A 13591-nucleotide genomic window follows, 5' to 3' on the forward strand; every position below is an offset into this window, starting at 1 on the left:
AGTAATTGAAGATCTCCGAGGTCTTATGTTGATACTCTTTCAACGCCCTTTCCATGATTTCCGCGTTAGAGACACCGCTACTCCATGTTCGAGTCATCCGAGAGTGAACCGCATGGTAAGCCGTGCATTTGGTGTTTATATCGTTCCATTTCGACAGTAAGAAATCTTTTCTCGACACGAGTCCCCGTCAAGTTCCTGGAACAACTCTTAAATTTTGTTCCAAAATATGTCCGATGCTTGAAAGTTCGCTAAAAAAAATAAAAACATTACAAGTTCAATGTTTGTTTTTAAGAAATTTTAAAAATATATATATTTTTTAAAAACTTACTGCACTCGAGATCTTCCAATATCATGCACCAAGCACAAGCACATAGTTCACACTCGTCGATAGTCCACGGTATAGTGTGCTTTTTAGCCCGAGGTTCGCCGACGAGTTTCTTTACGTGTTTTCTCGGACGTCCACGTTGGCTCGAACCGCCGCGAGTCTCCGGGACGGGTTGTGGCTCCGGGTTGATTTGTGTCTCTGGCACCCTCTCGTCGTCGGGTTGGGAACCCGAACCGGCCATCATGTTTGTGGGTGGGTTTTGGAAACCGGACACCGTATTTGGGATAGAGGCTCCGGAACTTAGATATTGCATGTACGCAACCATTTGCGCTTCGAATGAATACGCGGTTTGAGGGACGAGGACTGTTGGCATCGGGACGGTAGATGGGTTCGGTTGTGGATTATTCGGGTCGGGATTGTTTGCGTTGCCTTGTCGGGCATATTGACAGAAACCGAGAACATTTTGGTTGTTAAACGGAAACATTTTGGTGGTAGAATTGTGTAAAAAATATGTGATAGAAGAGTAGTAGAATTGTGTAAAAAAAATTAAGGTTTGAGTTTGTTTTCATAGTATATTCGTGTTAATATTTAAAAAAGATTTTTTTTAATTCCAACGAATATATTTTTTGTAAATGGTACCAATACCACGTTATCCTTAAAACACTACAAAAAAAAAGCCAAAACACCCGACCGAAACGCCGACTATGCTGGACGAATCTATTTTTTTATATTATTATTATTATTTATATAATCAATATTACGTAATAAGTATAACTGTATAAGTAACAAAATTTAACTTTATGCATATGAGTTTTAAGGTGTAAATGAGTCGATTCAAGTCGAGTCCGAGCTTTACTAGGCTTGAGCTCGGGTTGTTTTGACTTATGATAGCTTGAGCTCCACTAGACTTTTCGATCTCAAACAGCTCGTAAATGAATCAGATCGTTTATATTAAGTGAATATTTATTTTAATCTGTAACCTAACAAATTGAGGTCGTAACTCGTAATGTGATCCCCGCCTCCCACCTTACGCTCACAAAAAATCAAATCAAACCGGATCATTCATATTCATTTAGCATGCTCATTTCAATCAGTTAGCAGTTAATCAAGTGATCCAAATCTCAGTAAGTAACGTATTCTCAATCCAAATCCGTTAGTCAACTCAATTATCACTTTCCTTCATTAATTCAATCACTATCCGTTGTTCACTCAACAAAATATCCTGTTTCATAGTTTGATCTATCATAGGGATTAGATTCGATCAAATTGATTTAATATCTCGTAATCTGTTCGTTTTATTTCAATCGGATGATTGCTTAATGCGTAGATGATGTTATTAGCTTGCATTACATTTGTTAATGTTATGTTTTCGTTTACTGATCGTTTTTGTTTTCGGTTTGAATCGAATCGCGACTGTTAGGTTTTGAATTTGAACGTAATTAGCATTAATTGATTGATTTAGTGGTTAATTGTAAGTATGCATTCATATCACTTGAAGCAGTAATTAATGATGAATTAGAATTTAAATACTAGTGTTTATATAGCATCTATATTCTATATCACTTGAGGCAGTAAATCAGTAATTAAATTGTTATGTAATTTGCAGGTGTGACGGTTGTTTTGTAGCTTGGATTTAAACGATGGCGGACGGTCACTCGTTTAATAATATATCTGTTGGAGGTCGTGGCGGTACCGTAAGTTTTTGCATCGTTTAAAGTTACTAATAATTCATGTTATTTTTAAAGGATTTCAGATTCAATTTAATGTTATATATATATTGAAGTGAAATATGTTTCTTTTTGATGCTTTTGTGTAATGTAGAATCCAGGTCAGCTTAAAGTGCATTCGGGCGGTGTGTTGTGGAAGAAACAAGGTGGCGGTAAGGCTGTGGAAGTGGATAAATCTGATATTTTGGGACTTACATGGATGAAAGTTCCTAGAACGAATCAGCTTGCTGTCAGAACCAAGGATGGGCTTAAGTACAAGTTCACTGGCTTTCGTGATCAGGTAGCTTGTAATGGTTGGTTATGTCTCTATTTTAATTGTATACGATACGTTGGTTGCTATTTATATTGTTTATCCATTGCGAAAGTTGATGTTTATGGCCATGAGAGATGACGTGAAACAAAACAATAGCAGTTTGCGAGTTTGGATCAATATGAGAGCACCGGATAAAAGTAGAAAACAAAATAGGCTTCAACTTTGGTATTTATTGATTAATGTGTAATTTAATGCATGAATGATAGAGCAACATCTCTCTCTTACTGGCTTGGTTTTAGAATCACATACGTATCTAAGCAGTTAATGCGGAAAAATATCGGTTATCGGTCGAGGACCAATATTCGAGATATCGGTTATCAAGGTGGGATATCGGTAATTTTAATATCATGCAGAATTTATATATATAGCAGTTTAACACTAACAATTCATTATACTCTCCTACTATTAACAAATTATCCTTTTTGCAACTTGCAAAACACTAACAATTGTAGCAAGTAGGAATTGATTAAGACTCAAAACACTAGCATTAAACACTAAAAGTTGAAAAGTAAGACTTAAAACACTGATATCGGTCAATATCACCGATGCTATCGGTACCGATATTCTGACCGATATTTCACATGAAGGCCGATAACCGATATCCCACCGATATTGACTGCATAGATGCATATACGTATAGAAACATATCTTAACTCCATGTTAGAAGTTTTTGATTGTCGACATACAACAGAGTAGTTCGTGTTAAACCTATCAAAACTTTTACATGCATTAGCATTTTACAATGGAACTTGGTAATATAAATATAATTTGTTTCATTTTTTTTTGAGTTTGTCATGAGTGTGGGATTTCTGTTAATCACGAACTTTATAATTTAAATCTCTATACTTACTTATGATTCAGCTGTTTATAACCAAATATGAACTTGACCTTTTATGAAAGAGGTACATCAATACATGTTTATCTAAAATATTTGGAAAATATTTTTGTGATTTGTTTGCTTTTAGATCACTTATATTTATTACACTTGTTAATTAAGATCATTAACTTTACTGCAGGATGTCATTAGCCTGACCAACTTTTTCCAGAACACTTGTGGGTTAACAACAGAAGAAAAACAACTTTCTGTTAGTGGGAAAAACTGGGGAGAAGTTGATTTAAATGGTTGATCCCCGTAACCTGCTTGTTTTCTGTTAGCTACTTACCTTAAAACTCCAAAAAAATGCCTTTTAATAGTAATAATTTATAACATAAACGTTTTATCTAAAAGTTGAGTATTTTACTTTCTGGAAAATTTCAGGCAATATGCTGTTGTTTAATGTTGGTCAGAAACAAGCATTTGAAGTCTCCTTAGCTGATGTGTCCCAGACACAGCTTCAAGGAAAGACTGATGTCATACTGGAATTCCATGTGGATGACACAACCGGTGCAAACGAGGTTGTTATATGTTAATTAATGCTATTCCAGATCATTCATGTCACATAGAAGTCTATTTTGATTTTAGTATTTTTTTATTTTGATAATTTAATGCAGAAAGATTCATTGATGGAGATAAGTTTCCACATACCCACCAACAACACACAGTTTGTTGGTGATGAAAACCGTCCACCTGCACAGGTTAGATTGTTTAGATTTAGTAGTCATTGGTTTGTTCGACAGGTGGCACCTCATACTTGTTTTTAGGTATTTCGTGAGAAAATAATGTCAATGGCGGATGTCGGTGCTGGCGGTGAGGAGGCGGTTGTCACGTTTGAGGGCATTGCTATTCTCACTCCAAGGTGGGTTATTTGCATGACTGTTATTATTAGAGTAACGAGCTAAAATGTATATTGTATACAGGTTAGGTTAAAACGTTTTTTTGGTTCAAATCATGTGCATCTACATGAACAACCAGTTGGAGTTTCCCTGTGTGAATCGTAATGTGATGGGAATTTTGTGCATGTATAACTACAATCTGACCTGTTAAAGCATGTGCGAAAGTCATTTACAATACCGAAAAATAACTTTATTTGAATACAATTCCGTTTTCAATATAACTTATATCGAAATGTTGAGAAAAAAAAATTAAACATAGCTATGTATTTAGAATTTTTAAAAAAATTAATATAGAAAAAGTTTAATAAAAGAAAACAAAGTTCAATGATGAATTTAATGTTATTAAAAAAATTAAATGGGTTAAAAATGTATATTTCTCATAGTATAAGGGGTGAAATTGAAACTAAAAATACGGTGGCAAACTGTGATTGGCCAAGTTACTAGTCATGGTTTGTAAATTGTTATATATATAATTAGTGTCAAATACGAATACAAAAATTAATTTTGTTTCGTTAATAGTCTAAATATTCAAATAATTACATTGGGAGGCTTTAAACATTGAAGCAAACTTTGGGCAGCTTGTGACCCGTTCAACCCGTTTCCTGTTACAGTGTTTTTTGTTTTGATCCGTTTGACCCAACCGAGCATTTAAAAGTAAATTGATCGAATTTATCTCTTCTAAATGTTGTAATTTTCTGGTGCTTTAAAAATTGAAATTTATGTAACACCTTATTTATTCCAGGGGTCGTTACAATGTTGAACTTCATCTATCCTTTTTGAGGCTGCAAGGACAAGCAAACGACTTCAAAATTCAGTTCAGCAGTGTAGTTCGTGTGTTTGTACTACCTAAGGTTTGTATTTTGCTCTCTTTTGTTTATAACAGATAAATGTTTTTGAGTGTTCTAGTTCATATTTTATGTGATGTAATGCAGTCAAATCAACCACACACGTTTGTTGTTGTTACACTCGATCCACCTATCCGTAAAGGTCAAACTATGTATCCACATATAGTGTTGCAGGTATGTTGCTAATTGCTTCTCATTATTAATTAGTTATATTGTGAACAAATTGTGTTTATTATGTGTTTTTTGCGTGTCATAGTTTGAAACGGATTATGTGGTTGAAAGCACCTTGACAATGAATGAAGATCTATTTGCTACCAAATACAAGGACAAGTTGGAACCAACTTATAAGGTACTTTTCATTTAAATAAGTCATGTATTTATTTGCTGTGATTAAAATTAGAAGTGTCAGCCCATTTACTTGTAAACTGGTCGATTTGGGATATGTTTTATTACTAGCGGGTCAAAAGAAAAATGGATTCAAGTTGCTTAATTAAAGAATGGCTCAAATGTGTAATAAGTAGACCTGTAAACGAACTGAAAGAACGTGAACAGTTAAACGGATGGGGTTCTCTTGTTTGTGTTTGTTCGTTAAGAAAATGAACGTGTTCATGTTCGTTCGTCAATAGTATAATTTATAAATGAACGGTTCACGAACAAATATAACTGAACGTAGATGAATGAATATAAACAAACATAACTGAGTAAACGCCAGTTAAAAGTAAACATGATTATCAATCCGTTGGGCCTAGAAAGTTAAAATACTAGACTAAATTGTCATGGGTGATATTTAATTTAATAAAACTAGACTAAATTATAATAAGCCTAACAATTTAAATGAATACATAAATGAACAACTTAAACATATATGAACGTTCATGAATATATATGAACAAACAAGACTTGTATTGTGTTTGTTCATTGTTAAATAAATGAACATAAACGAACTTTCAACTGAACGCTTAACTGAATGTTTGGTTCGTTTACAGGCGTAGTCAAAAGAATTGAAACTCATTCGCAGTGTATAAAAATCTTCTAAAGTTAAGGCCTTTTTATAATCATGTTTTAGCACATTACTTATAAAACTGAAACGATGAATACCGTTATATTTACATGCTGGTCCAGACTGACCCGTCTCAACCAACGATTCAAACCTGCTTTGACTTTACAAAACTTCTTTTGACTTTTTACCAAACTCGTTTGTCTCTCTGATCGTGCCACCTTATACGAGCTTTTACACCATCTTTTGTTTACTCTTAGATGCTTTTAACATTTTAAATTAACAGGGACTGATTCATGAAGTGTTCACAATGGTATTGAGAGGCTTATCTGGCACAAAACTCACAATACCCGGAAAGTTCCGTAGTTGTCAGGACGGTTATGCTGTAAAATCATCCTTAAAAGCCGAAGACGGTGTTCTTTATCCACTTGAAAAGAGCTTTTTCTTTTTACCAAAACCACCTACTCTTATTCTGTATGATGAGGTATTAATTTTCAGTTTCTTTATAGTGAAATGATTCATAAGTTGTACCAAGTTGACTTATGTTGACTTTTAATTCAGATTGATTATGTGGAATTTGAAAGACACGCTGCGGGAGGATCAAACATGCATTACTTTGATCTTCTAATCAGACTGAAGACCGAACAAGAACATTTGTTCCGGAACATTCAGAGAAATGAATATCATAATCTATTTGAGTTTGTCAAGTCAGTATAATATAATATTTGCTTGTTTTGAAAGTGAAGATTTGAAAAAACTGTCACTGAGTTTGTGATTTTAATGATGCAGTTCAAAGGGTCTTAAAATTATGAACCTCGGTGGTGCTAAAACGAATGATGGTGTTGCAGCTGTGCTACAAGATGAAGAAGATGATAATGTTGACCCACATCTTTAGCGAATAAAGAATGAAGCTGGTGGTGATGATAGTGACGAAGAGGTTAAATTATTAATCTTAATTTTTTCGCCTGTTTTTCATTATTATTGAGGTGGTAAGATGGAAGCTAAATCACTTTGGTCCAAAATAATTTAACAAATAGGGGTATTTAGGTCATCTCATGAAAACTAACAGAGTTAGTGTTAGGGACGAAAAGTGTTAAAAAAATGAAACCATAGCGACTCGAAGGGCTTAAGGTTTCAGTTTGGACCAAACTAGTTAAAGTGGTCAAAAGACAAGGACCAAAACGAGGCTTAAACTCTATTTTTTTAAACACTAATGTTTAATTTATGATTCAAAAACAGTATCATTATAATAGGTATCAAAATCTTTGAAGAAAGACGATTTGAGAGATTGTATGCATTCAGCTTGTTTGATCAACTATTGTTTTAGCTAAAAGAAGTTTATTTGACCCGTTTGAGACGAACAAGACCATTCCATTTACAAGCAAATGGGTAAAGCTGGCCATTTTTATATTCTCTTAAACTTGTATAAAACATGTAGGATGAGGATTTTGTCGCTGACAAGGATGATGGAGGGTCACCAACTGATGATTCAGGGGGAGATGATTCTGATGGTAGTTTGAGCGAAGGCGACAAGGAGGTAAGTAGACGGGTTTTGTCTTCACTTCATATTACTACTACTATTATTATTGTTATTATTATTTAAAATTTTAATGTTTTATATTTTAGAAACCTGTGAAGAAGGAACCAAAGAAAGAACCTAGTACTTCTAAGGCTGTTTCAAGTAAAAAGAGAGCCAAAAGCGGTGATAATGAGGCATCAAAGAAGAGAAAGCCCAAGAAGAAAAAGGACCCGAATGCACCTAAGAGAGCTATGAGTGGTTTTATGTTCTTCTCACAGCTTGAAAGAGAGGTTGGTATTATTTATATATGTATATGCATACATATGCGTGTGTGTGCGTGCGCGTGTGTATATACATGTATCATGAATCTCACTTATTATGTGTTCATCTTCAGAATGTGAAGAAGGATAACCCTGGTATTGCATTTCAAGAAATCGGGAGGGTTCTCGGTGAACGATGGAACAAGTTAACAGGTTTTGTAACTCTTCACACTTAATTTTTAAACATCAATTATTTATCAGAAAATAGGAAATGAATGTGACAAAAAATTTTAAAACTTTAACATGTTATGTTATGTTTTGTAGCTGAAGAGAAAGAACCATATGAAGCCAGGGCTCAAGCCGACAAGAAGCGTTATCAAAATGAAATTAGCAGCTACAAACCAAAACCCGCAAATTCAGGCAACGCATCCGACTCTCCCTAAACTCATAACCGTTTCTTAAACTGTTTCAGTTTCGGTTTTTCCCAGTTTTGTAATAATAACATCTTATTTAAAGAAAACCACAACCAAATAGTCAAAAATTCAACAATTCAATTATGAGTTGACTCGTGAGTCTAAAATCATGCAACTGTTAAAACTAGCAAACCAAAATATATTAAGAGTACCATGAAAACCGAAAATCCCACGAGTCATTTTTCGAGTCATACGTGTAGACACCATCAATAGTAAACAGCCACTGACAATCTGAGCCACAACCATAATGATCTTTCATGTACTCGTACGCATTAAAATCAATTTTCAGCATCGCATCAGCACACCACTTCGCATTACAATAAAACAAAGTTGTTTTTGCAAAGTTTGGCTTGAACTTCCACTCCATCGATTGACCGTAAGATAAAACGTGTTGCCCCAAATTGTCGTCTGACGATCGACAAGTAATATTCATATCGTCATTGTATCCGATCAAGTTGGTGATTTGTACTCTAATTTTGCCGTGTGCTACATGAACTAATGTGGTGATCAGGAGTAGTTGTAGCGTCCTTGTCATTGCTATTGCCATTGAATCAGTTATGTTGTCTGCCTTACTGTGGTTTAACATGGATGATCTATTGATCTATAGAAATATATGTTATCATGTCCCTATTAATGGTAATTTAATAAATGTTCTCGTTATTATTTTTCTATTAATTTCTACCATTATTGGTTTTAATGTCTGCCTAAAGGGAATTTGGATAGTCCATAAGTATTTAATCGTTAGTCCTTATGCAAAAAGAAAAGGTCTTTAATCTTTAGTAATGGTTTATCATGCATTCGTTACTCACGGTAAAACCATGTCGCTTTTGAGATCGGTCCAAAAGGATATAAACTATATTCCCCAAGTCAAATAAATAAAACTTTAAACACTATTCAAAAGTAAAAAATTTGGTAATCCGAGTCAGACTCGTACTAGTCGAATTTTTTGGTTGTAATTTTTCATTTTATTTCATGTGTTTTGAGTGCTTATTATGACCTTTTTAAGTTATGTTAACATTGCTTGTTAATGAGGTTAGAGAAATAAAATGTGTCTTGAGTCATGTCAACATAATAAGATTTAATTAAATCTTTTTAATTGATGAGTGAAAACTTAAGCAAAATTAATCAGTCTAAAATTCAATATACTATTATCACATTTCAGATTCAAATCCAATATTCCAAAAACCTTCAGGACTTGATTGTATATTCGTGTTGGCATAGAAGATTTGAGAAAACAGAAAATTTGGATTTAACTTAATTTTTAATAAAATTTATACTGAATTGTAGAAAAAATCTGAGCAAAATTTTATCCTGTATAAACAACAATAATATCATCTAAGAAAATTTATAAAGTAAAAAATAGAAAATAATAATATTATGCCATTCCCACTTCGATGGTGTCAAAGATGGTTTGGGTGTAAAATAAGATGTCAATGGTTCAATCCTTATCGTGTACAACATTTAGTTGTTCAAAAATGTAAGAAAATAATAATATAAAAATATTAAGATTCTTAATCTCACTCGTCATTTACAAGGAATCCAATAATAAAATTAGTTGTGCAGAAAATAAGAAAATAATAATATTAAAATATTGAGACTCTTAATGTCACTCGGTCATTTATAAGTAATCCTCATAGTGTATAACATTTAGATGTTCAAAAAATAAGAAAATAATAATATTAAGATATTGAGATTCTTAATCTCACTTGGTCATTTATAAGTAAACTATGATTATGGCTTGTTTATTTTACACCACCAATACCCTCCATGAGGATAGAGGACCATGACCCTAAACAGTGATGCTTGAGTACTCAAACCACAACCTTGGCATGAATTTAGATAAGTACCTATAGATCCTGATCATATGCTCACGTTGGCGGTGTGTCTTTCGATAACAGTGTTGAAACTCTTTAACCTTTGAGAAGAGATTGTTTGGGTTGTTGAACAATCCTGCAGAACTCAAGCATGTCTTAACTCATTCAGCAAACAAGTCGTGTTTTGATTGACATGTTTAATGACTTCATCTGTTTACTCATTTATTACAGCCTGTCAAACTAACTTATGACTCGTTTAACATGCTTTCATCTTGAAGAGTATTTCTTCAATTCTAAGGGTGTTCATACTATAAAGCGAGTTGTACTTCTCATTGATTAATGACCGATTTCATCTTGAAGAGTATTTCTTCGATTCTAAGGGTGTTCATACTATAAAGCGAGTTGTACTTCTCATTGATTAGTGACAGATTTTTTTGGGGCTAGAAAACATAATCGAACACAGCATTCTAAGCACTATAAGCAAAATTAAAACCCAAAGCACACCATCTTTACTTTTAAAAAAAATGTTCATTATGTGTATCCAAATCAAATTTAATCAGTCTAAAATTCAATATACTATTATCACATTTCAGATTCAAACCCAATATTCCAAAAACCTTCAGGAGTTGAAGGAGGCACAAACCTGTATCGATGCCTAGAAACACCTTCATGATGTTCACACCGAAGATTCTGCTTATTATTATTGTTATCATCAGGAAGAACAGCATCATAGAACTTTTTGCACTGCTTACATTCAACTCCTTTAAGATTCGCCCTCTCAGTTTTCTTTCTAACAGGCTCAACATACTTAAAACTTTTCTTCTCAGTCCCTTGTGGGCCAGGGCCCGGGTCAGCGTTTAAGTCCTGCGTTTCATCATCAGTGGCGCTATCAATATTCATGTCTTTGGGAGCGGGGGCCGGAAGCTGATGAATAGGCTCTTCTTTTGCTCCTTTTTTCAAGTTTTCTTTGATGTTTTCCAATGGAGTATCGAGAAAATCATTATGCAGGTCAGGCCCGTTTCTGTTTTTGGCGGGCCTCGTGTCTCGCCAATGAGAAGCGGGCCGTTTTGATCCAGATAATGAGTTTGTCTTTTTGCTGCTGCTTTCGAGTTGAGCTACAATTGGTGAACTCGAGCTTGACCTGTGTATTATTTTTATTTTAGTTTCTTTTTTGTCGTTCGGGTTTTGTTGGTTTGTATTATGATTACTTGCTTCAGAAGCAAGCATTGGGCTAGTTGGAGACTTCGTGTCCATAACTGTAATGATATATGAGAAGTAGTTAGTCAACTGTAGGTGGCGATTTAAACCCGTTTACTTACAAATAGATTGATTCAGGTATTATAAAATGAATATATAAAGGAACAAACTTAAACAAATGAGCATAAATGAACAAATGAACTTAAACGAATTTAAATGAACGACCATAAGCGAGCATTCATGGACATAATGAACGAACACGACATGTGTTTGTGTTCGTTCATTTAACTAAATGAGCAAACACTTTAGTTCATTTACGTTCGTCTATTAAATAAATGAGCACAAATGAACTTCCAGCCGAACGGTAATTAAAACAAATGAAACAAACCAAAGTGTATTTTTAGTGCATAAGACCAAAAATTTTAACGAACCGTTCGCTTATTTAACAAATGAATGAATATGGTCAAAAGTTTAAGTTAATTTAGTTAAATAAACGAACATGAATACATGTCTTCTTCATTCACTTATGTTCGTCCATTTAATTTTGTTTATGTTCGTTAGTTTACGTTTGTGTAAGTTCATTCATTTGTATGTCCAATAAAACTTTTTATGCACGTTACAATTTAGTTGAGTTTTCTTAATTTTTAGGCCTAACATATTGATGTTCATGTTTACTTTTAATTGGTGTTTTCTATGTTGTGTTAGTTTATCTATGTTCATTTACGTTCATGGAGCGTTTGTTTAACTATTGACGAACGAGCGTAAACGAACAGGAACACGTTCATTTTCTTAACGAACAAATAAACCTCCTTCGTTAATTGTTCGTGTTTGATCATCTGTTACTCTGTTCAATTAAAGTTAAACGAACAAACACACATTATTAAAAAATATTAAAACCAACAGAAAGGGAAAGAAAAATTACCAGGTGAATTGAATATATTCTGATCGGAAATTAACTGGTCTTTATTAACTATTGGGCTGCTAATACTGCCATGTATCATATTCTCAGAAGTTAATCCTGCTTTTGAGCATAAATAATTGTACTGAGATTTAAGCTTTTTATAAGCATCAATAACTTCCTTTCTTTTCTGCTGTTCAATCCTTATCTCTCCATTTTTGCCCTTAATCTGTTCAAGCAGTTTCCCATGCAATTCCATACCTTCTGTTGAATCTTTACACCTTTCTTTAACTTCCATTTGAAGCTTTTCAACTTCTTCCTCCAAACCCTTTACTTGCACCTCAAGCAATCTTTTCTCCTTTTGCACCTCTTCTAATTCACACTTAACTTTCACCACTTCTGAACCGTTAGATTCATTCTGTTCGAACAACTGTTGTATCTGATCTGCTAATGCTCTGTTTTTCGTTTCACAGTCATCTAGAAGCTGTTTAGTTTTCAAAACCTCAGCAGCTTGTGTTCTCATTTTTATAAGCAATGATTCTTGAAGCGCCTTTTCTTCATCGAACTTATTCTCTAAAACTAGAAGTTTTTCAGAAAGCTCGGCCAACTCATCATCTTTTTGATGGTTGAGCGCGTTCTTTGACCGTATCATTTCACGCAACTCACAGTTTGACTCTTCTTTTTCCTCAATTATCCTACACTTGCTTTCAAGATTCAGTTTTAAATCTTTATTTTCCTCTTCAAGCTCCTTCATCCTCTTTTCATTGACATTTACCACATTACCCTTCGAATCTAAAAGCTCACGTAAGCTTTTTTGTAACTCTCGTTTTTCTGCTATCTCTTTACTCTTTCTTTTCAGCTCCTCTTCAAGATCATTAGGGATTTTTTTCATGCTGTTTTCCGTTTTTAAAAACTGGTTTTCTTCAAAAAGCTTTTGTTTTTCGGATTCGAGTGTTTTTAGCTGGACCATCAGATCAGTTTCTTTCTTTTTCCATTCATCTTCTGAAGCTTTCTTTGTTTCCGAATAAATTTTTTTCAATTTTGATTGAAAATCTGGAAATAACTGTTTGCAGAAAAGATACTCTATTTGAGACACACTTTCTTTTGTTTCTTGGATTGTCGCGGCCAGTAAGGTACTAAGTCCTGAGATATACTCTGTATCAGTACCATCAATTTTGTAAGTTTGTTCTTGATCGCCTTCCATCTGTAATTTTCATAAAAAAAAAATATAAATATAATGGATAACTTTGGAAGTATTTAACGGACACATTTACTTATGAACGAGTCAGTTAAGTTCGGGTTGTGTTTTACATCAAACGGACCAAATCAGAAAGTTTAGCTAAAAGGGGACGAGTCAAAGTGGTGTAGAGTCAGCCAAAGTCTATTTTCAATACTTTCATACATCCAAAGTACAGCAACTGTGTATGTACTTGTCGACATTTCAGACGTG

The 13591-nt window shown here is 33.9% G+C and overlaps 3 protein-coding genes and 1 pseudogene across 4 annotated transcripts; 2 read left to right on the forward strand and 2 right to left on the reverse strand.

Moving 5' to 3' along the window:
• The first annotated feature begins 1912 nt into the window (after positions 1 to 1912).
• LOC143632053 (FACT complex subunit SSRP1-like) lies at positions 1913 to 3506 on the forward strand. The gene is made up of 3 exons (XM_077100646.1): positions 1913 to 2019; positions 2147 to 2332; positions 3382 to 3506. The coding sequence occupies exons 1-3, from the start codon at positions 1966 to 1968 to the stop codon at positions 3490 to 3492; spliced, it is 351 nt and encodes a 116-aa protein (XP_076956761.1). The 5' UTR covers positions 1913 to 1965; the 3' UTR covers positions 3493 to 3506.
• On the forward strand, positions 3385 to 8314 carry LOC143632052 (FACT complex subunit SSRP1-like; annotated as a pseudogene). Its single transcript, XR_013153477.1, has 14 exons — positions 3385 to 3487; positions 3624 to 3760; positions 3857 to 3940; positions 4007 to 4101; positions 4881 to 4989; positions 5071 to 5157; positions 5240 to 5332; positions 6267 to 6464; positions 6542 to 6687; positions 6770 to 6917; positions 7419 to 7517; positions 7607 to 7789; positions 7894 to 7972; positions 8084 to 8314. The product of XR_013153477.1 is annotated as an FACT complex subunit SSRP1-like (transcript).
• A 60-nt stretch (positions 8315 to 8374) lies between these two features.
• Positions 8375 to 8779, reverse strand: LOC143632074 (S-protein homolog 29-like). The gene has a single exon (XM_077100663.1). It carries the CDS (start codon positions 8777 to 8779, stop codon positions 8375 to 8377), a length of 405 nt encoding a protein of 134 aa, XP_076956778.1.
• Positions 8780 to 10518: 1739 nt separating this feature from the next.
• On the reverse strand, positions 10519 to 13345 carry LOC143632025 (protein gamma response 1-like). The gene is made up of 2 exons (XM_077100621.1): positions 12166 to 13345; positions 10519 to 11302 (listed from the first exon to the last, which is right to left on the reverse strand). The coding sequence occupies exons 1-2, from the start codon at positions 13343 to 13345 to the stop codon at positions 10629 to 10631; spliced, it is 1854 nt and encodes a 617-aa protein (XP_076956736.1). The 3' UTR covers positions 10519 to 10628.
• Between the last annotated feature and the right edge of the window lie 246 nt (positions 13346 to 13591).

Source organism: Bidens hawaiensis, unplaced genomic scaffold (genome assembly GCF_021521415.1).
Source record: "Bidens hawaiensis isolate Kalapana, Puna unplaced genomic scaffold, B.hawaiensis_p1.1 tig00006359_1, whole genome shotgun sequence".
In the NCBI taxonomy this organism is placed as follows: domain Eukaryota; kingdom Viridiplantae; phylum Streptophyta; class Magnoliopsida; order Asterales; family Asteraceae; genus Bidens; species Bidens hawaiensis.